This window comes from Cheilinus undulatus, linkage group 6, assembly GCF_018320785.1.
Source record: "Cheilinus undulatus linkage group 6, ASM1832078v1, whole genome shotgun sequence".
NCBI lineage: Eukaryota > Metazoa > Chordata > Actinopteri > Labriformes > Labridae > Cheilinus > Cheilinus undulatus.
Window position 1 is genome coordinate 921,750 of NC_054870.1, and position 21,854 is coordinate 943,603.

The 21,854-nt window shown below is 51.4% G+C and overlaps 1 protein-coding gene across 1 annotated transcript; it reads left to right on the forward strand.

The window, feature by feature from the left end:
- Positions 1-2,825: 2,825 nt before the first annotated feature.
- LOC121511160 (leucine-rich repeat extensin-like protein 3) lies at positions 2,826-4,987 on the forward strand. The gene is made up of 6 exons (XM_041789749.1): positions 2,826-2,961; positions 3,138-3,214; positions 3,270-3,379; positions 3,589-4,415; positions 4,603-4,767; positions 4,878-4,987. Exons 1-6 carry the CDS (start codon positions 2,826-2,828, stop codon positions 4,985-4,987), a joined length of 1,425 nt encoding a protein of 474 aa, XP_041645683.1.
- The last annotated feature ends 16,867 nt before the right edge of the window (positions 4,988-21,854 follow it).

The following is a 21,854-nucleotide window of genomic DNA, read 5'->3' on the forward strand; positions in this document are numbered from 1 at the left end:
CCACAGGTTTTCCAGGGGTCCTCCACGGGTCATCCACATGTCCTTTACAGGTCCTCCACGGCCTCCACAGGTCCACCACAGGTCCTCCATGGGTCCTCCACAGGTCATCCACATGTCATCCACAGGTCCTCCACAGGTCCTCCACGGGTCCTCCACAGGTCCTCCAGGGGTCCTCCACGGGTCCCCCACAGGTCTTCCACGGGTCCTCCACTTGTCCTCCCCGGGTCATCCACAGGTCCTCCACAGGTCCTCCACGGGTCCTCCACAGGTCCTCCAGGGATCCTCCACGGGTCCTCCACAGGTCTTCCACGGGTCCTCCACTGGTCCTCCAAGGGTCCTCTAAGGGTCCTCTACAGGTCCTCCACGGGTCATTCACAGGTCCTCTACGGATCCTCCATAAGTCCTGCACGGGTCCTCCACAGGTCGTCCACAGGTCCTCCAAGGGTCCTCCATGGGTCCTCCACAGGTCCTCCACGGGTCCTCCACAGGTCCACCAGGGGTCCTCCACGGGTCCTCCACAGGTCCTCCAGGGATCCTCCACGGGTCCTCCAAGGGTCCTCCACAGGTCCTCCACGGGTCCTCCACAGGTTTTCCAGGGGTCCTCCACGGGTCATCCACATGTCCTTTACAGGTCCTCCACGGCCTCCACAGGTCCACCACAGGTCCTCCATGGGTCCTCCACAGGTCATCCACATGTCATCCACAGGTCCTCCACAGGTCCTCCACGGGTCCTCCACAGGTCCTCCAGGGGTCCTCCACGGGTCCCCCACAGGTCGTCCACAGGTCCTCCACAGGTCCCCCACGGGTCCTCCACAGGTCCTTCACGGGTCCTCCACAGGTCCTCGACTGGTCCTCCATAGGTTCTCCACAGGTCCTCCATGGGTCCTCCATGGGTCCTTCACAGGTCCCCCACAGGTCTTCCACGGGTCCTCCACTTGTCCTCCACGGGTCTTTCACGGGTCCTCCACAAGTCCTCCATAGGTCCTCCACAGGTCCTCCACAGGTCCTCCAAGGGTCCTCCATGGGTCCTCCACAGGTCATCCACATGTCATCCACAGGTCCTCCACAGGTCCTCCATTTGTCCTTCACAGGTTTTCCAGGGGTCCTCCACGGGTCCCCCACAGGTCTTCCACGGGTCCTCCACTGGTCCTCCATAGGTTCTCCACAGGTTCTCCAAGGGTCCTCAATGGGTCCTCTAAGGGTCCACCTTCAGGTCCTCCACAGGTCCTCCACAGGTCCTCTACGGGTCCTCCATAAGTCCTCCACGGGTCCTCCACAGGTCCTCCAGGGGTCCTCCAAGGGTCCTCCAAGGGTCCTCCACGGGACCTCCACAGCTCCTCCAGGGGTCCTCCACAGGTCCTCCAGGGGTCCTCCACGGGTCCTCCACAGGTCCTCTACGGGTCCTCCATAAGTCCTCCACGGGTCCTCCACAGGTCCTCCAGGGGTCCTCCAAGGGTCCTCCACAGGTCCTCCACGGGTCCTCCACAGGTTTTCCAGGGGTCCTCCACGGGTCATCCACATGTCCTTTACAGGTCCTCCACGGCCTCCACAGGTCCACCACAGGTCCTCCATGGGTCCTCCACAGGTCATCCACATGTCATCCACAGGTCCTCCACAGGTCCTCCACGGGTCCTCCACAGGTCCTCCAGGGGTCCTCCACGGGTCCCCCACAGGTCTTCCACGGGTCCTCCACTTGTCCTCCCCGGGTCATCCAAGGGTCCTCCACAGGTCCTCCACGGGTCCTCCACAGGTCCTCCAGGGATCCTCCACGGGTCCTCCACAGGTCTTCCACGGGTCCTCCACTGGTCCTCCAAGGGTCCTCTAAGGGTCCTCTACAGGTCCTCCACGGGTCATTCACAGGTCCTCTACGGATCCTCCATAAGTCCTGCACGGGTCCTCCACAGGTCGTCCACAGGTCCTCCAAGGGTCCTCCATGGGTCCTCCACAGGTCCTCCACGGGTCCTCCACAGGTCCACCAGGGGTCCTCCACGGGTCCCCCACAGGTCGTCCACAGGTCCTCCACAGGTCCCCCACGGGTCCTCCACAGGTCCTTCACGGGTCCTCCACAGGTCCTCGACTGGTCCTCCATAGGTTCTCCACAGGTCCTCCATGGGTCCTCCATGGGTCCTTCACAGGTCCCCCACAGGTCTTCCACGGGTCCTCCACTTGTCCTCCACGGGTCTTTCACGGGTCCTCCACAAGTCCTCCATAGGTCCTCCACAGGTCCTCCACAGGTCCTCCAAGGGTCCTCCATGGGTCCTCCACAGGTCATCCACATGTCATCCACAGGTCCTCCACAGGTCCTCCATGTGTCCTTCACAGGTTTTCCAGGGGTCCTCCACGGGTCCCCCACAGGTCTTCCACGGGTCCTCCACTGGTCCTCCATAGGTTCTCCACAGGTTCTCCAAGGGTCCTCAATGGGTCCTCTAAGGGTCCACCTTCAGGTCCTCCACAGGTCCTCCACAGGTCCTCTACGGGTCCTCCATAAGTCCTCCACGGGTCCTCCACAGGTCCTCCAGGGGTCCTCCAAGGGTCCTCCAAGGGTCCTCCACGGGACCTCCACAGCTCCTCCAGGGGTCCTCCACAGGTCCTCCAGGGGTCCTCCACGGGTCCTCCACAGGTCCTCTACGGGTCCTCCATAAGTCCTCCAGGGGTCCTCCAAGGGTCCTCCAAGGGTCCTCCACGGGACCTCCATAGCTCCTCCAGGGGTCCTCCATGGGTCCCCCACAGGTCCTCCACAGGTCCTCCACGGGTCCTCCACAGGTCCTCCAGGGATCCTCCACGGGTCCTCCACAGGTCTTCCACGGGTCCTCCAATGGTCCTCCATGGGTCCTCTAAGGGTCCTCCACGGGTCCTCCACAGGTCCTCTACGGGTCCTCCATAAGTCCTCCACCGGTCCTCCACAGGTCTTCCATAGGTCCTCCAAGGGTCCTCCAAGGGTCCTCCACGGGTCCTCCACAGGTCCTCCAGGGGTCCTCCACGGGTCCTCCACAGGTCCACCAGGGGTCCTCCACGGGTCATCCACAGGTCCTCCACAGGTCCTCCACGGGTCCTCCACAGGTCCTCCACGGGTCCCCCACTGGTCCTCCACCGGTCCCCCACAGTTCTTCCACGTGTCCTCCACTGGTCCTCCATAGGTTCTCCACAGGTCCTCCAAGGGTCCTCCACAGGTCCTCTACAGGTCCTCCATAGGTCCTCCAAGGGTCCTCCACAGGTCCTCCATGGGTCCTCCACAGGTCCTCCACAGGTCCTCCACGGGTCCTCCACAGGTCTTCCACACGTCCTCCACGGGTCCTCCACAGGTCTTCCACGGGTCCCCCACTGGTCCTCCACCGGTCCCCCACAGTTCTTCCACGTGTCCTCCACTGGTCCTCCATAGGTTCTCCACAGGTCCTCCAAGGGTCCTCCAAGGGTCCTCCACAGGTCCTCCACGGGTCCTCCACGGGTCCTCCACTGGTCCTCCACAGGTCCTCCATAGGTTCTCCACAGGTCCTCCAAGGGTCCTCCATGTGTCCTCCACGGGTCCTCCACAGGTACTCCACAGGTCCTCCACAGGTCCCCCACGGGTCCTCCACGGGTCCTCCACAGGTCCTCCACGGGTCCTCCATGGGTCCCCCACAGGTCTTCCACAGTTCCTCCACGGGTCTTCCACAGTTCCTCCACGGGTCCTCCACAGGTCCTCTACAGGTCCTCCACGGGTCCTCTACAGGTCCTCCAGGGGTCCTCCAAGGGTCCTCCACAGGTCCTCTATGGGTCCTCCATAGGTCCTCCACGAGTCCTCCACAGGTCCTCCATGGGTCTCCCACAGGTCTCCCACAGGTCCTCCAAAGGGTACTCCACTTGTCCTCCACCGGTCCTCTACAGGTTTTCCAGGGGTCCTCCACGGGTCCCCCACAGGTTTTCCAAGGGTCCTCCACAGGTCCTCTACAGGTCCTCCATAGATCCTCCATGGGTCCCCCACAGGTCTTCCACAGTTCCTCCACGGGTCCCCCACCGGTCATCCACAGGTCCTCCACAGGTCCTCCACGGGTCCTCCACAGGTCTTCCACGGGTCCCCCACTGGTCCTCCACCGGTCCTCCACAGTTCTTCCACGTGTCCTCTACGGGTCCTCCACAGGTCCTCCACAGGTCCTCCACAGGTCCCCCACGGGTCCTCCACGGGTCCTCCACAGGTCCTCCACGGGTCCTCCATGGGTCCCCCACAGGTCTTTCACAGTTCCTCCACGGGTCCTCCACAGGTCCTCTACAGGTCCTCCACGGGTCCTCTACAGGTCCTCCAGGGGTCCTCCAAGGGTCCTCCACAGGTCCTCTATGGGTCCTCCATAGGTCCTCCACGAGTCCTCCACAGGTCCTCCAAATGGTACTCCACTTGTCCTCCACCGGTCCTCTACAGGTCCTCCACGGGTCCTCCACAGGTCCTCCACGGGTCCTCCACAGGTCCTCCAGGGGTCCTCCAAGGGTCCTCCAAGGGTCCTCCACGGGACCTCCATAGCTCCTCCAGGGGTCCTCCATGGGTCCCCCACAGGTCCTCCACAGGTCCTCCACAGGTCCTCCACGGGTCCTCCACAGGTCCTCCAGGGATCCTCCACGGGTCCTCCACAGGTCTTCCACGGGTCCTCCAATGGTCCTCCATGGGTCCTCTAAGGGTCCTCCACGGGTCCTCCACAGGTCCTCTACGGGTCCTCCATAAGTCCTCCACCGGTCCTCCACAGGTCTTCCATAGGTCCTCCAAGGGTCCTCCAAGGGTCCTCCACGGGTCCTCCACAGGTCCTCCAGGGGTCCTCCACGGGTCCTCCACAGGTCCACCAGGGGTCCTCCACGGGTCACCCACAGGTCTTCCAGGGGTCCTCCATTGGTCCTCCACGGGTCATCCACAGGTCCTCCACAGGTCCTCCACGGGTCCTCCACAGGTCTTCCACGGGTCCCCCACTGGTCCTCCACCGGTCCCCCACAGTTCTTCCACGTGTCCTCCACTGGTCCTCCATAGGTTCTCCACAGGTCCTCCAAGGGTCCTCCACAGGTCCTCTACAGGTCCTCCATAGGTCCTCCAAGGGTCCTCCACAGGTCCTCCATGGGTCCTCCACAGGTCCTCCATAGGTCCTCCAAGGGTCCTCCACAGGTCCTCCATGGGTCCTCCACAGGTCCTCCACAGGTCCTCCACGGGTCCCCCACAGGTCGTCCACAGGTCCTCCACAGGTCCCCCACGGGTCCTCCACAGGTCCTTCACGGGTCCTCCACAGGTCCTCGACTGGTCCTCCATAGGTTCTCCACAGGTCCTCCATGGGTCCTCCATGTGTCCTTCACAGGTCCCCCACAGGTCTTCCACAGGTCCTCCACTTGTCCTCCACGGGTCTTTCACGGGTCCTCCACAAGTCCTCCATAGGTCCTCCACCGGTCCTCCACAGGTCCTCCAAGGGTCCTCCATGGGTCCTCCACAGGTCATCCACATGTCATCCACAGGTCCTCCACAGGTCCTCCATGTGTCCTTCACAGGTTTTCCAGGGGTCCTCCACGGGTCCCCCACAGGTCTTCCACGGGTCCTCCACTGGTCCTCCATAGGTTCTCCACAGGTTCTCCAAGGGTCCTCAATGGGTCCTCTAAGGGTCCACCTTCAGGTCCTCCACAGGTCCTCCACAGGTCCTCTACGGGTCCTCCATAAGTCCTCCACGGGTCCTCCACAGGTCCTCCAGGGGTCCTCCAAGGGTCCTCCAAGGGTCCTCCACGGGACCTCCACAGCTCCTCCAGGGGTCCTCCACAGGTCCTCCAGGGGTCCTCCACGGGTCCTCCACAGGTCCTCTACGGGTCCTCCATAAGTCCTCCACGGGTCCTCCACAGGTCCTCCAGGGGTCCTCCAAGGGTCCTCCACGGGACCTCCATAGCTCCTCCAGGGGTCCTCCATGGGTCCCCCACAGGTCCTCCACAGGTCCTCCACAGGTCCTCCAAGGGTCCTCCATGGGTCCTCCACAGGTCATCCACATGTCATCCACAGGTCCTCCACAGGTCCTCCACGGGTCCTCCACGGGTCCTCCACAGGTCCTCTACGGGTCCTCCATAAGTCCTCCACCGGTCCTCCACAGGTCTTCCATAGGTCCTCCAAGGGTCCTCCAAGGGTCCTCCACGGGTCCTCCACAGGTCCTCCAGGGGTCCTCCACGGGTCCTCCACAGGTCTTCCACTGGTCCCCCACTGGTCCTCCACGGGTCCTCCACGGGTCCTCCACAGGTCTTCCACTGGTCCCCCACTGGTCCTCCACCGGTCCCCCACAGTTCTTCCACGTGTCCTCCACTGGTCCTCCATAGGTTCTCCACAGGTCCTCCAAGGGTCCTCCACAGGTCCTCTACAGGTCCTCCATAGGTCCTCCAAGGGTCCTCCACAGGTCCTCCATGGGTCCTCCACAGGTCCTCCACAGGTCCTCCACGGGTCCTCCACAGGTCTTCCACGGGTCCCCCACTGGTCCTCCACCGGTCCCCCACAGTTCTTCCACGTGTCCTCCACTGGTCCTCCATAGGTTCTCCACAGGTCCTCCAAGGGTCCTCCAAGGGTCCTCCACGGGTCCTCCACTGGTCCTCCACAGGTCCTCCATAGGTTCTCCACAGGTCCTCCAAGGGTCCTCCATGTGTCCTCTACGGGTCCTCCACAGGTCCTCCACAGGTCCTCCACAGGTCCCCCACGGGTCCTCCACGGGTCCTCCACAGGTCCTCCACGGGTCCTCCATGGGTCCCCCACAGGTCTTCCACAGTTCCTCCACGGGTCTTCCACAGTTCCTCCACGGGTCCTCCACAGGTCCTCTACAGGTCCTCCACGGGTCCTCTACAGGTCCTCCAGGGGTCCTCCAAGGGTCCTCCACAGGTCCTCTATGGGTCCTCCATAGGTCCTCCACGAGTCCTCCACAGGTCCTCCATGGGTCTCCCACAGGTCTCCCACAGGTCCTCCAAAGGGTACTCCACTTGTCCTCCACCGGTCCTCTACAGGTTTTCCAGGGGTCCTCCACGGGTCCCCCACAGGTTTTCCAAGGGTCCTCCACAGGTCCTCTACAGGTCCTCCATAGATCCTCCATGGGTCCCCCACAGGTCTTCCACAGTTCCTCCACGGGTCCCCCACCGGTCATCCACAGGTCCTCCACAGGTCCTCCACGGGTCCTCCACAGGTCTTCCACGGGTCCCCCACAGTTCTTCCACGTGTCCTCTACGGGTCCTCCACAGGTCCTCCAGGGATCCTCCACAGGTCCCCCACGGGTCCTCCACGGGTCCTCCACAGGTCCTCCACGGGTCCTCCATGGGTCCCCCACAGGTCTTTCACAGTTCCTCCACGGGTCCTCCACAGGTCCTCTACAGGTCCTCCACGGGTCCTCTACAGGTCCTCCAGGGGTCCTCCAAGGGTCCTCCACAGGTCCTCTATGGGTCCTCCATAGGTCCTCCACGAGTCCTCCACAGGTCCTCCATGGGTCTCCCACAGGTCCTCCAAATGGTACTCCACTTGTCCTCCACCGGTCCTCTACAGGTCCTCCACGGGTCCTCCACAGGTCCTCCACGGGTCCTCCACAGGTCCTCCAGGGGTCCTCCAAGGGTCCTCCATAGGTCCTCCATGGGTCCTCCACAGGTCCTCCACGGGTCCTCCACAGGTCCTCCACGGGTCCCCAACAGGTCCTCCACGGGTCCCCCACAGGTCCTCCACAGGTCCTCCACTGGTCCTCCACAGGTCCTCCACAGGTCCTCCACGGGTCCTCCACAGGTTTTCCAGGGGTCCTCCACGGGTCCCCCACAGGTTTTCCACGGGTCCTCCACAGATCCTCCACGGGTTCTCCACAGGTCCTCTACGGGTCCTCCACAGGTCTTCCACAGGTCCTCCACAGGTCCTCCACGGGTCCTCCACAGGTCCTCCACGGGTCCTCCACACGTCCTCCAGGGGTCTTCCATGGGTCCCCCACAGGTCTTCCACAGTTCCTCCACGGGTCCTCCACAGGTCCTCTACAGGTCCTCCAGGGATCCTCCATGGGTCCCCCACAGGTCTTCCACAGTTCCTCCACGGGTCCCCCACAGGGCTTCCACAGTTCCTCCACGGATCCCCCACTGGTCCTCAACGGGTCTTCCATGTGTCCCCCACTGGGAGTTTTCTGGGGAATCAGAAACTTCTATTCTCTCTTGGCCCCTTGTTTTAAGCACATACATCTCCTAACCACAAATTTTGGACAGTCCTCTAAACCGAGGCTCATCTTCAGGCCCCTTGGATCGTGAGGCTCCAGGCAGCTCAGCCTGAAGGTAAAACTACCTCTGCTTGTGAATCTCAAGAACCAGAGAAGGCTTTTCTTCAAACTTTGCACTAGTGTCCACTCTAATTCACAAAATATTCTATTACATATTGGAGGTCAAAGGTCAGGGTCAATGAGCCTCATATTCACCCCTGCTAGATCCCCTTACCTCTAGAATACCCTTTGGGGTTTTAGTCAAATTTGGCAGCATGTCCACTCTGACTCAAAGTTAAATGCATTCTCAGCCCTTCTTCCGAACACTGTCTAGAGGAGTCACATGACCCACAGGCTGGTAGCTCTTATTACCGACTAGAATAAATGAAAAAGAAACGTTGATTTGTTACAAATCTCCAGTTTAACCTCTCAGACTGACAAGTAGTTTCTGCCTGCACGTTGCAGCTCATCCTCCAGACTTTTAGTCTGACAATGCTCCAATCCATCACATTGGAGCATGAAACATTGAAGGACTTTGTGCAGGGACCTCTATAGGTCCTCCACGGGTCATTCACAGGTCCTCTACGGGTCCTCCATAAGTCCTCCACGGGTCCTCCACAGGTCTTCCACGGGTCCTCCACCGGTCCTCCATAGGTTCTCCACAGGTCCTCCAAAGGTCCTCAATGGGTCCTCTAAGGGTCCCCCTTCAGGTCCTCCACGGGTCCTCCACAGGTCCTCTACGGGTCCTCCATAAGTCCTCCACGGGTCCTCCACAGGTCCTCCAGGGGTCCTCCAAGGGTCCTCCACAGCTCCTCCAGGGGTCCTCCACGGGTCCCCCACAGGTCCTCCACAGGTCCTCCACGGGTCCTCCACAGGTCTTCCACGGGTCCTCCAATGGTCCTCCATGGGTCCTCTAAGGGTCCTCCACAGGTCCTCCACAGGTCCTCTACGGGTCCTCCATAAGTCCTCCACGGGTCCTCCACAGGTCTTCCACAGGTCCTCCAAGGGTCCTCCAAGGGTCCTCCACGGGTTCTCCACAGGTTCACCAGGGGTCCTCCACGGGTCACCCACAGGTCTTCCAGGGGTCCTCCATTGGTCCTCCACGGGTCATCCACAGGTCCTCCACAGGTCCTCCACGGGTCCTCCACAGTTCTTCCACGGGTCCCCCACTTGTCCTCCACCGGTCCCCCACAGTTCTTCTACATGTCCTCCACTGGTCCTCCATAGGTTCTCCACAGGTCCTCCAAGGGTCCTCCACAGGTCCTCTACGGGTCCTCCATAGGTCCTCTACGGGTCCTCCACAGGTCCTCCACGGGTCCTCCACAGGTCCTCCACGGGTCCTCCACAGGTCTTCCACAGGTCCTCCACGGGTCCTCCACTGGTCTTCCACAGGTCCTCCATAGGTTCTCCACAGGTCCTCCAAGGGTCCTCCATGGGTCCTCCACTGGTCCTCCACAGCTCCTCCATAGGTTCTCCACAGGTCCTCCAAGGGTCCTCCATGTGTCCTCTAAGGGTCCTCCACAGGTCCTCCATAGGTTCTCCACAGGTCCTCCAAGGGTCCTCCATGTGTCCTCTAAGGGTCCTCCACAGGTCCTCCACAGGTCCTCCACAGGTCCTCCACGGGTCCTCCACGGGTCCTCCATGGGTCCCCCACAGGATTTCCACAGTTCCTCCACGGGTCCTCCACAGGTCCTCTACAGTTCCTCCACGGATCCTCCACAGGTCCTCCAGGGGTCCTCCACGGGTCACCCACAGGTCTTCCAGGGGTCCTCCATTGGTCCTCCACGGGTCATCCACAGGTCCTCCACAGGTCCTCCACGGGTCCTCCACAGGTCTTCCACAGGTCCCCCACTGGTCCTCCACCGGTCCCCCACAGTTCTTCTACGTGTCCTCCACTGGTCCTCCATAGGTTCTCCACAGGTCCTCCAAGGGTCCTCCACAGGTCCTCTACGGGTCCTCCATAGGTCCTCTACGGGTCCTCCACAGGTCCTCCACGGGTCCTCCACAGGTCTTCCACAGGTCCTCTACGGGTCCTCCACAGGTCCTCCACAGGTCCTCCACTGGTCTTCCACAGGTCCTCCATAGGTTCTCCACAGGTCCTCCAAGGGTCCTCCATGGGTCCTCCACTGGTCCTCCACAGGTCCTCCATAGGTTCTCCACAGGTCCTCCAAGGGTCCTCCATGTGTCCTCTACGGATCCTCCACTGGTCCTCCACAGGTCCTCCATAGGTTCTCCACAGGTCCTCCAAGGGTCCTCCATGTGTCCTCTAAGGGTCCTCCACAGGTCCTCCACGGGTCCTCCACGGGTCCTCCACGGGTCCTCCACGGGTCCTCCATGGGTCCCCCACAGGTCTTCCACAGTTCCTCCACGGGTCCTCCACAGGTCCTCTACAGGTCCTCCACGGATCCTCCACAGGTCCTCCACGGGTCCTCTACAGGTCCTCCAGGGGTCCTCCAAGGGTCCTCCACAGGTCCTCTATGGGTCCTCCATAGGTCCTCCACGAGTCCTCCATAGGTCCTCCACGGGTCCTCTACAGGTCCTCCAGGGGTCCTCCAAGGGTCCTCCACAGGTCCTCCACAGGTTCTCCACAGGTCCTCCAAGGGTCCTCCATGGGTCCTCCACTGGTCCTCCACAGGTCCTCCATAGGTTCTCCACAGGTCCTCCAAGGGTCCTCCATGTGTCCTCTACGGGTCCTCCACTGGTCCTCCACAGGTCCTCCATAGGTTCTCCACAGGTCCTCCAAGGGTCCTCCATGTGTCCTCTAAGGGTCCTCCACAGGTCCTCCATAGGTTCTCCACAGGTCCTCCAAGGGTCCTCCATGTGTCCTCTAAGGGTCCTCCACAGGTCCTCCACAGGTCCTCCACAGGTCCTCCACGGGTCCTCCACGGGTCCTCCATGGGTCCCCCACAGGATTTCCACAGTTCCTCCAAGGGTCCTCCACAGGTCCTCTACAGTTCCTCCACGGATCCTCCACAGGTCCTCCAGGGGTCCTCCACAGGTCTTCCATAGGTCCTCCAAGGGTCCTCCAAGGGTCCTCCACGGGTCCTCCACAGGTCCTCCAGGGGTCCTCCACGGGTCCTCCACAGGTCTTCCACTGGTCCCCCACTGGTCCTCCACCGGTCCCCCACAGTTCTTCCACGTGTCCTCCACTGGTCCTCCATAGGTTCTCCACAGGTCCTCCAAGGGTCCTCCACAGGTCCTCTACGGGTCCTCCATAGGTCCTCAACGGGTCCTCCACAGGTCCTCCACGGGTCCTCCACAGGTCTTCCACAGGTCCTCTACGGGTCCTCCACAGGTCCTCCACAGGTCCTCCACTGGTCTTCCACAGGTCCTCCATAGGTTCTCCACAGGTCCTCCAAGGGTCCTCCATGGGTCCTCCACTGGTCCTCCACAGGTCCTCCATAGGTTCTCCACAGGTCCTCCAAGGGTCCTCCATGTGTCCTCTACGGATCCTCCACTGGTCCTCCACAGGTCCTCCATAGGTTCTCCACAGGTCCTCCAAGGGTCCTCCATGTGTCCTCTAAGGGTCCTCCACAGGTCCTCCACGGGTCCTCTACGGGTCCTCCACGGGTCCTCCACGGGTCCTCCATGGGTCCCCCACAGGTCTTCCACAGTTCCTCCACGGGTCCTCCACAGGTCCTCTACAGGTCCTCCACGGATCCTCCACAGGTCCTCCACGGGTCCTCTACAGGTCCTCCAGGGGTCCTCCAAGGGTCCTCCACAGGTCCTCTATGGGTCCTCCATAGGTCCTCCACGAGTCCTCCATAGGTCCTCCACGGGTCCTCTACAGGTCCTCCAGGGGTCCTCCAAGGGTCCTCCACGAGGTCAATAGGTCCTCCGCAGGTCCTCCACCAGTATAAGGAGGTCAGACAGCTGTATCTAGCTGTGTGGCTGAGTCACATGATCAGCTGCTGTTAAAACCGTAAGTCTCTGCTGAGTAAAAGCATCATGAAATAAACATTTAAAAACAGAAGTTCCTGGAACCAACAGGTCATGTCTGACAGGATGATCATAGATATTAAACTTCAGTGTGGAGTAGTTCAGTCTGCACATGAAGCATAACTGAGACGCTTTTACAGGCTGGTTGTTGGTGTCTGATTTTCGGACATGCAGATTTAATGTCTCAGATAATACATTTTAAAACCACATCTAAGATTGTGCATTGATTCTTGCATTGTGATTGCTCCATGGATAAATGATAGTAATAACAATTAACTTTCATTTAAAAAGCAGTTTAAAGCTATAAAACACAATCAATCCTGCAGCAGGTGCAGGTCTTACACACTCTCTCCCCCCATATTTCCTGTCTCTACAGATGCTCTACCAAAATAAAGGCAAAAAACCCAAATCTTTCCAGAAATTCTGCAGAACATGGTAAGAACATGGGGCAGTAAGGTTTGTATAATGTGACTGGCTCTGACTGTATGCACGCGACCATCACAGCTTCTATGAGGAGAATATTTACCTTCATGTCAGTGCTGTGTGTCGTCAGACATATTCACAGTTTCAGCAACAGAACTGAGAATGACATCCTGGTGAACAAAAACCACGATGAGAGAGAATGATCATGCAGAGAGATGGCACTGCCTGCTCGGTATCAGTCAGACATTAAAGTCATCTCCCCCTCCTGCTAGAACGCTGTGAAATTTTACTGAATATTTCCTGCTGAGTTCACCAAGAATGAGTTCAGAAAACTCTGGCGGGCTCAGCCATTTGTGTTCTCACATGTAGTTCACCCCAGAAACATCTGGAGGTTCTTTGGGGGTTTATCCATATGCTAATGGAGCTTCTGTCTTTTTCTCACCCTGCTCCTCTGGTTGTAGTGGTGTGGGTGCGGAGCTGTGGAAGAGTCTTACTGGTTGTAGTGGTGTGGGTGTGGGTGCGGAGCTGTGGAAGAGTCTTACTGGTTGTAGTGGTATGGGTTTTGTTTGACCACCTAACTTTTGATAGGTAAATGAATCAGAGCAGTTCATGCTCCCAGTTTCTGCCTCCCCATCCCCCAGGCAGATATCTTTTGCTCAGAGAAGAAGAATGCAACTACGAAATGCAGATTGTCAAGATTAACTATTTTGTAGGAGCCAAATCAAGATAAAATCTTCACACTGAGATATCCTAGCCATTTACCACCACAGCAACAGAAAAACACTGTAGCTCAGCCATGTTTCACATCTTTCGGCCTTGTATTCTAAGTTTTAATCCATGCTGCACTTCTTTTCTTGTGGATTAAGTGTTTAACTTCTATCTGATGTTTGCTCTGAGTTTGTAAAATACACTGATCTGCTGATGACCTGTCTGTGGTTATATTAACACAGTATACATATTAACACTATGCATTAACACCACAGTGACAGCCTTCAGTTTGGCCCCTCTGATGTAAGTAACAGTCCATGGATCATTTCAGTCATTTTCTGCTGGCGGTGGCCGTTTGTGTACACATGACTTTTGCATCACCTCTGATAGAATGACTTTCCCAACTACAGTTGGCTTGCAATGTCCCACTATTCTTGAAGTTTTAGGCCCAGCTCTTTGTGAACGACCCAGCACGCGGTAATGTGGTGCAGTAATGGTTGGTGAAAACTGTGTAGTTGATAACGATGAGGGGTCTTTCCACACCTGGACTGGGGAACTTTCTGCCATTCTTCTTCTGTCAGGCTCAGTCCGGCTGGATGAGGACCTTCGGTGAACAGCCATTTTCAGGTCTCTCCAGAGATGCTGGATAGGGTTCAGGTCAGGGTTCTGGGCCCCTCTAGGTCATTCACAGAGTTGTCCCTAAGCCGCTCCTGTGTTGTCTTGGCTGTGGTCTTAGGGTCATTGTCCTGTTGGAAGGGGAACCTTCAGCCCGGTCTGAGGTCCTGAGTGCTGTGGAACAGGTTTGCATTAAGGAGATCTCTGTACTTTACTCTGTTCAGCTTTCTTTCAACCCTGACCAGTCCCCTCTGCTGAGAAACACCCCCAGCATGATGCTGCCACCCCCATGCTTCACTGTAAGGATGGTATTTGGCAGGTGATGAGACATAGACATAGCATTTAGAATCAAGGCCAAACAGTTCAATCTTGGTTTCATCAGGCAGGAGAATCTTGTTTATCTCAGTCTGAGTCCTTCAGGGGCCTTTTTGCAAACTCCAGGTGGGCTTTTTGTGTTTTGCACTGACAGGCTTCTGTCTAGCCACTCCCCCATAAAGCCCAGATTAGTGGAGGGCTGCAGTGATGGTTGTCCTTCTAGAACTTTGTCCCATCTCCTTCAGGATCTCTGGAGCTCAGTCAGAGGGACCATCAGGTTCTTGGTCTCCTCTCTCACTAAGGTCCTTCTCTCCTGATGGTGACCAGCTCTAGAAGAGTCCTGGTTGGTCCAGACTTCTTCATGTGACAAATCTGGAGGCCACTGTTCTCTCTGGAACCTTCAGAGCAGCAGAAATGTTTCTGTCTTCCCCAGATCTGTGCCTGCCAATAATCCTGTCTCTGAGCTCTGCAGTTCCTTTGACCTTTGACCCTTGGTTTCTGCTCTGATATCATCGTCAGCTGGGAGGCCTTCTATAGAGAGGGGCGGGGCTTTAGAATCATGTCCAATCAGGTTAATTTAGCAAAGGTGGACTCCAGTCAAGGCGTAGAAACATCTCAGCAGAGACAGAGACATGGAGGAACCTGGGCTAAACTACAATCGTTTTTATAAAGGGCCTGAATACATCTGTCAATGTGAGAATTCAGAGGTTGGGGGTTTTTGTGATGGTTTTGCAAAATTTTCAGAATTTCTGTTTGTATTTTGTCATTATGGGGTACTGAATGTAGATTACTGAGAAAACATGAATTTAAACGGCTGAGACAGAACAAAACTGAAAAAGTGAAGGGGCTCTGACTATTTTCTGATTGCACTTTGCTTTGCACATCAGCGCTGCTTAAAGACTTTTTAACAGAGTCAGATGGTGTAAGCTCTGCAAATGTGAAACCAGATCCAAAAACATCTGTGGTGAGGTTTGTATAGCCGTGACCCGGGTTCTCAGGCTTGATCCTAGTTCATGTTTTATGTTGTAGATAGGATATTGTGAGTGTTGGTGTGTGAAGATAACATTTGTTTGAGTTGGCACCATGTCGTTTAAGATACGTAGATTAATTTAATGATTGATTGAATTTGATCTCTAAAAAGCTGTCTTACTAAATTCTGCATTCAGCTTTACTTGAAATCAGACGTGTCAATTCACAGAAAGCTCAAATAAACATAAGCAGAGGTGTTTTTCATTCTGACATCAGTGGAGAAAAAGGATTGGTTTCAGATTTAACAGTCTTAAATGTAGGAACACACAGGACGCTTCAGATTTACTGTCAAATGACCTGAAAGTAACTATACATTAGGAACGAAGGGTTGGAGGGGATTTTGTTTATACATGTCTGGTAGCTGTGGGCTGCTTTTTTCCAGAAAGAAAAAAAAGTCCTCCTCGATTCATGTTTCATTTGCTGCCTTGAAATCAGGTCTAAACTTGTGCCTTTTAATGAATACCTGTGGAGCGTGGAGCAGGCGGGGGTCTGTAAGACAAAGATGTACACAGGCACCCACACCTGTTACAACAGCACCACTGTTGTGTTTGCATCAGTCATCTTAACTACTATGTTGTAGGCTTTGCTGCAGAGGTTGTTTGGTGTCCAGTCAGTCAACAGCATTCCCGTCATAGCTGCTCTTCCTCTAATCAGAGAAGCTCTGCAGCCGCTCTGTAGAGGCTGCATGCATGCGGGAGGGCTCAGACATCGTCATTCTGGTTACTGCATAGCAGTGTTATCTTTTTAAGAGATACTCATAGTGAGGAAAGGCATGTGCGGCATGTGGAGAGAGAGAGCTTTCTGAAGCTCAATATGCGGCTCCAAGCTAGTGCTGAAGCAAAGAGACACAAGTTCATTCAACAAAACCTGCAAAAGTGCCAAGGGTGACATTCCTGGTTCATCAGTGAATTCTGAAAGAAGAGAGCTGAATGAGTCACTACATCCATCCCCTCTGTATCCTGGCCTGTCATTAACAAAGAACATCTGGGACTTTGTATAGTTTACAGATAAGAAAGAGTAAAAAATGGAGTTTAACAGTGGGAGGCATTTTCTTACAGAGCCTTGATTCTGAGAAAAGAGTCCCATTAATTTTTATGAATCTGTGTCAGCATAGTCAGGTCTGGAGGCGCTGTGTGTTCAGCTGATCTATCCGTCCATCCAGGCCAGTTTGGTGAATGCAGTATCTCAGAAGAGGTCATTGACATCATGTTTCCATGCTTGTGCAATGTCTCAAGAATTCTTTCAGTGATATTTGTCAGACTTTGCACCAATGTCCACTCTAACTGATGGATGAACTGTTCTATTTGGAGGTCAAAGGTCAAGGTAACTGGGCCTAACGTACATGTTATGTCATTAAAGGACTTTCATCAAATGTCTGCTCTGAATCAGGGAGTAAGTGTCCAGGTCCCTCATGTAAATGATCTCTCACCAACACTTTGACTTCTCTTTTTCAGACTTGGCACAGATGTCTCTGACCTGAGGATGAACTAGTGAGAGGTCAGAGTTTAGCATCGTTTGGCTCAATGTTCCCTTGTTTGCCAATACAATATATCAAGAATGCTACGAGTAATTTTCTTCTAAATTTGCTGATAAGATTTTGAAGGTCAAAGTTCAAGGTCATCACATCATGCTTACACCTTTTTGCAATTGCAATATTTCAAGAAGACCTGAGGAAGTTTCTTAAAACTTTCAGTTTGAGTTCTTTTTTATTTTAAACAGCTAAAATAGCACTCATGGCCAAAGAATGACGTTAAAGTCATAAAAATAAAGTTTGTGTCTAAACACTCTAGAAATGTTGGAATCTGGTGAAAACTCTGAGATCTACATGTGACTGAATTCTGGATTTAGACTGTTAGAAAGTTTTTCACCTCTGGCTGGGTTCAGTGTGGGCGGGGCAAATATGTGGACTGGTGATGTCACGGGCCCAAAGTAGGGAATGGCCCCACCCCTCTAACACTCCAATCTAAAATCCCAGAGCAGTTCATCTCAGTCCAGTCTGTTGTTAGCTGATGGCTCTGCCTTTATTAAAGTTACAGTCAGTTAAATGCTGTTTTTTTCTTCATCGTGAGGTAAATTTACCAAATCTATCAGCCTCAGTGGTCTGCAGATCATTGAAAGCATCAGAACAGAGATTGGAGACAGAAAATAGACTTTGTCTCTTCTCTGAATCAGAGCCAGACAGCTGATCATAAGGTCAACATAAGGTCGGGGGCGGGATATTGGTGTGAGTGCACTGTAAAAAAAATTCCGTTAAATTTACGGTAAAACGCTGGCAGCTGTGGTTACCAGAGATTTACTGTAAAAATTACGGTGAGAATGTATGAGAAAAAACAGTGTTTTCATTCTACAACTGTAAATATTACAGTTCAAACCTGTTTTTTTTTAACTGTAAATTTCTGTTAAAAAAATACAATATTGTAACCGTTTATACAAGGATTTGCTGTAAAAATAACAGTTATACTGTAACCATATTTACGGTAATTTGCTGTACAACTTACTGTAATTTGATGTAGAAGTTACAGCTCTATTACAACATTTTCTACAGGGATTGGCTGTAAAAATAAAGATAATGAAACAAACCTGTTTACGGTAAATTACTGTAAAAACACCAGAAATCCTGTAAACCTAAATACAATCTATCTCAGTAATAAAAACAGTAGACCCGTATAATGTTAAACGGTATTTTATTATAACTACTTAAATATTACAGTAAATTACTGGCAGCTGTGGTTACCAGAAATTTACCGTAAAAAATACAGTACAAAACATGAGAAATTACAGCTGATATTTGCAGATTTTACGGTAGTAGCAAAATACTGCCCAACTTTAAATTTTACAGTAAATTACTGGCAGCTGTGGTTACCAGAAATTTACTGTAAAAAATACAGGACAAAACATGAGAAATTACAGCTGATGTTTGCAGATTTTACAGTAGTAGCTTAATACTGCCTTACTTTAAATTTTACGGTAAATTACCAGCAGCTGTGGTTGCCAGAAATTTACTGTAAAAAATACAGTACAAAACATGTGAAATTTCAGTTAATTTGCTAGATTTTTGCAGTAGTGCCCTAATACTCCTACTTTTAACAAAAGATTCAAGCTCTCTGATAAACAGTAAGAAACTCTGCAGTTATATGTTTGCAATAAAAAACCTTTCAACACATCTGATAACTTGTCTGTATACTCACAAAGCAGTTTAGATCTTGGAAAAAAGCTTGTGTCCATATGTATGACAGGTAGTCCTTGGTGTAATGCATGAAGATGAAACAAAGTCACTTGCCCCTAAATGATTCAAGAGTAATGAGTCCAGTCTTGACTGAAGAAGGCCTTCCACTTGGGAAGCTTCACATGGCCAAGAAACTTCATCTTCTTGAAGACTCGAGCACAGTTCATCAGGTGTTCTACTTTGGACTGGCTCCATCCTCTCTGCAGGAAGTACATATACAAAGCAAAGTTAGAGTGATTCAGTGCTTCAGTTTAATGCCTACACAGATGTAAATTTGAGAAAACTAGGCTCTAATAAGCCATGCTTACAATCAGCACAACAGAATAAAATAAACAGTGTGTACAGTACATACAGATCATTTCTATAATAGAATATGGTGAAGAAACGCAAATGTACCCACAAGTGCCAGCTATTAAGTCAGCAATCACCTAATAACAGCCAATTACTTTTTCCGTTATTGATTATAATGAGACAGTTATGACATATTAATTGCAATTTGCTTTTCCTTTATAGTTTAGAGCTGTGGTGCCCAGGCTTGTATCCACTGAGCTCCCCCCTCCTTCACATATCCAAGAAGATATGGACCCACACAAAACAGTGACATAGCTATTGCTGTAAAAACTAAACATAAATTTGAATTGATGTCATTATTTAAAGCAGTTTTAATTTTGGCAGATATTTTTAATTTTAGTCTTAGTTTTAGTCTTTAAGTGAAATGAATTTTAGTTTCAGTCACATTTTAGTAATTTCTGTCCATTTAGTTTTAGTCCATAAAAAGTCCTCACATTTTAGGTTTTACTTTTAGTCCAAGCATTTATTGTCTTGCTTAAATCTGGTACCAAGTCATAGTGGGATGTTCTCTGCACCCTGCCAAACCTGGGGTCCCTGCTTTCTACAGCTGAGAGACAGAAGAGCTACAGCTGCATTGTTTTTTGACAGAATTACCCACAGTGGAGAGATATCATGGATTTTGAATGTCTGACGAAAACTACATTACATTCTAGTCAAAAACTAAACTTAGTTTTTGTCAGTTTTTGTCATCACAGATCTATTTTTGTTAGTCTCAGTCTAGTTTTTGTCATGGAAAACAAAGCTGTCGAACATTTTTAGTCATAGTTTTAGTCGACGAAATTAACACTGATTAAAAGCTACACACAATAGCCCAAACCACAAGTGTTAGCAAAAGACCTTGGTATGAACCATTCATAAGGGTTATATTGTGATTTTAGGTAGTTGAACCACAAGATAAATATTTGCAAACTATGCTCTTTATTTATATATTTACTTGTAAGACCACCCAAATAAATATAGAATTTGCTTTTACATGTAAATATAATATATAATTTTATATATAATTTCTATATAATTTCCCTTCAGGGATGAATAAAGTTATTATTGTATTGTATTAGGGTAAGCCTACCCATTAAGCCCAGGCACCATTTAAGCCCACTTGCGACTTTGAAGTCAATTTAAAAAAAAAAAAAAGAGGGGCCTGTCTAATGCTATACATTATTTTGTCCAATCACACAATTTCTTAATTATATGTCAGTTTTTGTTTGACACCAATCACATTTGTAGATATTGAATAAGGCCCGCCTACATTTGTGCAGTCTCTAGGAGGCTCAGATAAAGTCGCCTCAAAACTTTGGTGTTTTGGGACCCCTCAGAAAGAACCTCTTTTCAACCATTTTCAGCCACTGACTTGTTAAGTACATTCATATTATGTAATTTGAGAGATTATTGATTTGTTTTTTTTGTGTATAAACAGGTAGTTTTTTGTAATTTCTTACTATTTAGTTTTATGTGAAAAGATGAGTCATGCTAGCTAGCGTAGCAAGCTAATCACTAGTCAATACATGTAGCCCTACTGATAGATACACTGCTTAATGATTAAAAATGATAAGTACACAAACTAAGTGTTTTCTGATTCATTTTACATAAATCTTACATAAAACTTTGAACAAGAATTCCTTGATAATTCAGAAAGTTTGGAAGAAGAGGATAACTGTGATGGCAAGTTTTACAGCATATTTAGGCTACAGGCATTTCTTTAAACATTTGTTTAATTTTGGTGAGAACATATTATCTTCATTTCCTGGTAGTCACTGTAGTACCATTTAAGCCCAGTGTGTTCCATTTAAGCCCATCTTATGTGTTTCAATAGAAAAAAATGAAATTTTGAGGTTTGATAGCTTTTCGCTGTAATCCTGTGTTGGATGTTGTTATACTAACTTCATTAACACGAGTACATCACAGATCACACTGACCAGAAGAATTGTTATGTCAGTTAATTTTGCATAATCATTTGTTTATAGTGAGAAAAATGCCAACAAAAAAGAGGAATTACAGCAACTGTCCTAAAATCATCATTGTTACAGCCAAACATTAAATCCAAGTTCAATAAGATATTGTTGATTCACTGTAATGTCATTTAATACTTTTAAAAACAAACACATTTTTTTATTTTGTCAATATTGAATCAAATTTTGTCAATATTAAATAAAATGTTCAATGAAATGTTAAATACTGAAGCCAATGAAAATTAGTTGTAGGCCTACTTAGTCATGTTTGTGGTGGTCCATTGTTACAAGCCAAACATTAAAGCCAAGTTCAAAAAATAAATTGTGTTTAACATGTATAACATGTTACTGAATTAATATATGTTTACTACTTGAAAAATGTAATAATTTTTTAAATTTCTGTCAATAAACGTGGTTGTGGGCTTATTTGGAACACACGTGGGCTTAAATGGTACTTAGGTACCAATTAAGCCCATGCCAGACTTTTGACTTTATTCATAACATTTCTTTAATTTGTTCTCTAAAATATGCATAAGTAAATAAATATACCTTCAAATGAGGGATTAATCCTTCATTCTAACAAATGATCATGTTTATAAACCATCTTAGTATCTATGAAAATACGTGAACTTAGATTTTGTGGGCCTAATGGGTACACTTACCCTAAATGCTTTGGGGTACAAAAGGATTTTGCTGTAACAAAGATGATGGGCGCTGAATTTTAAATCAATCATAATGAAAACATATGACTCACACAGAAAACTGTATTGGCCCCCATATGGTGTGATCATCAGAACACTGAGAACAAGCTGGACAAAGCAGTGGCATGGCAGTATTCTGGGTATTTCTACATGACCAGATTAATGCAGTGCTTGGTGTAAACTACATAAAATAAACATAAAATGGCTTCATGTTGCTTAAAGAAAGATTAATCTAAAGAATTTATTGAGGTATGTACAAATGCTGTGCAAGGCTTACCATTATTTTTCCTTGATAACTGGCGTCTTTTTAGAAGAGTGGAATACCGGAGACAGTATAAAGTAATGGAGTCCTAGTCACCACTAGCAGAAGAAACAGGACCTTAAAAAACAGTAAGGAAAAATAGAAAGACAAGGTAAA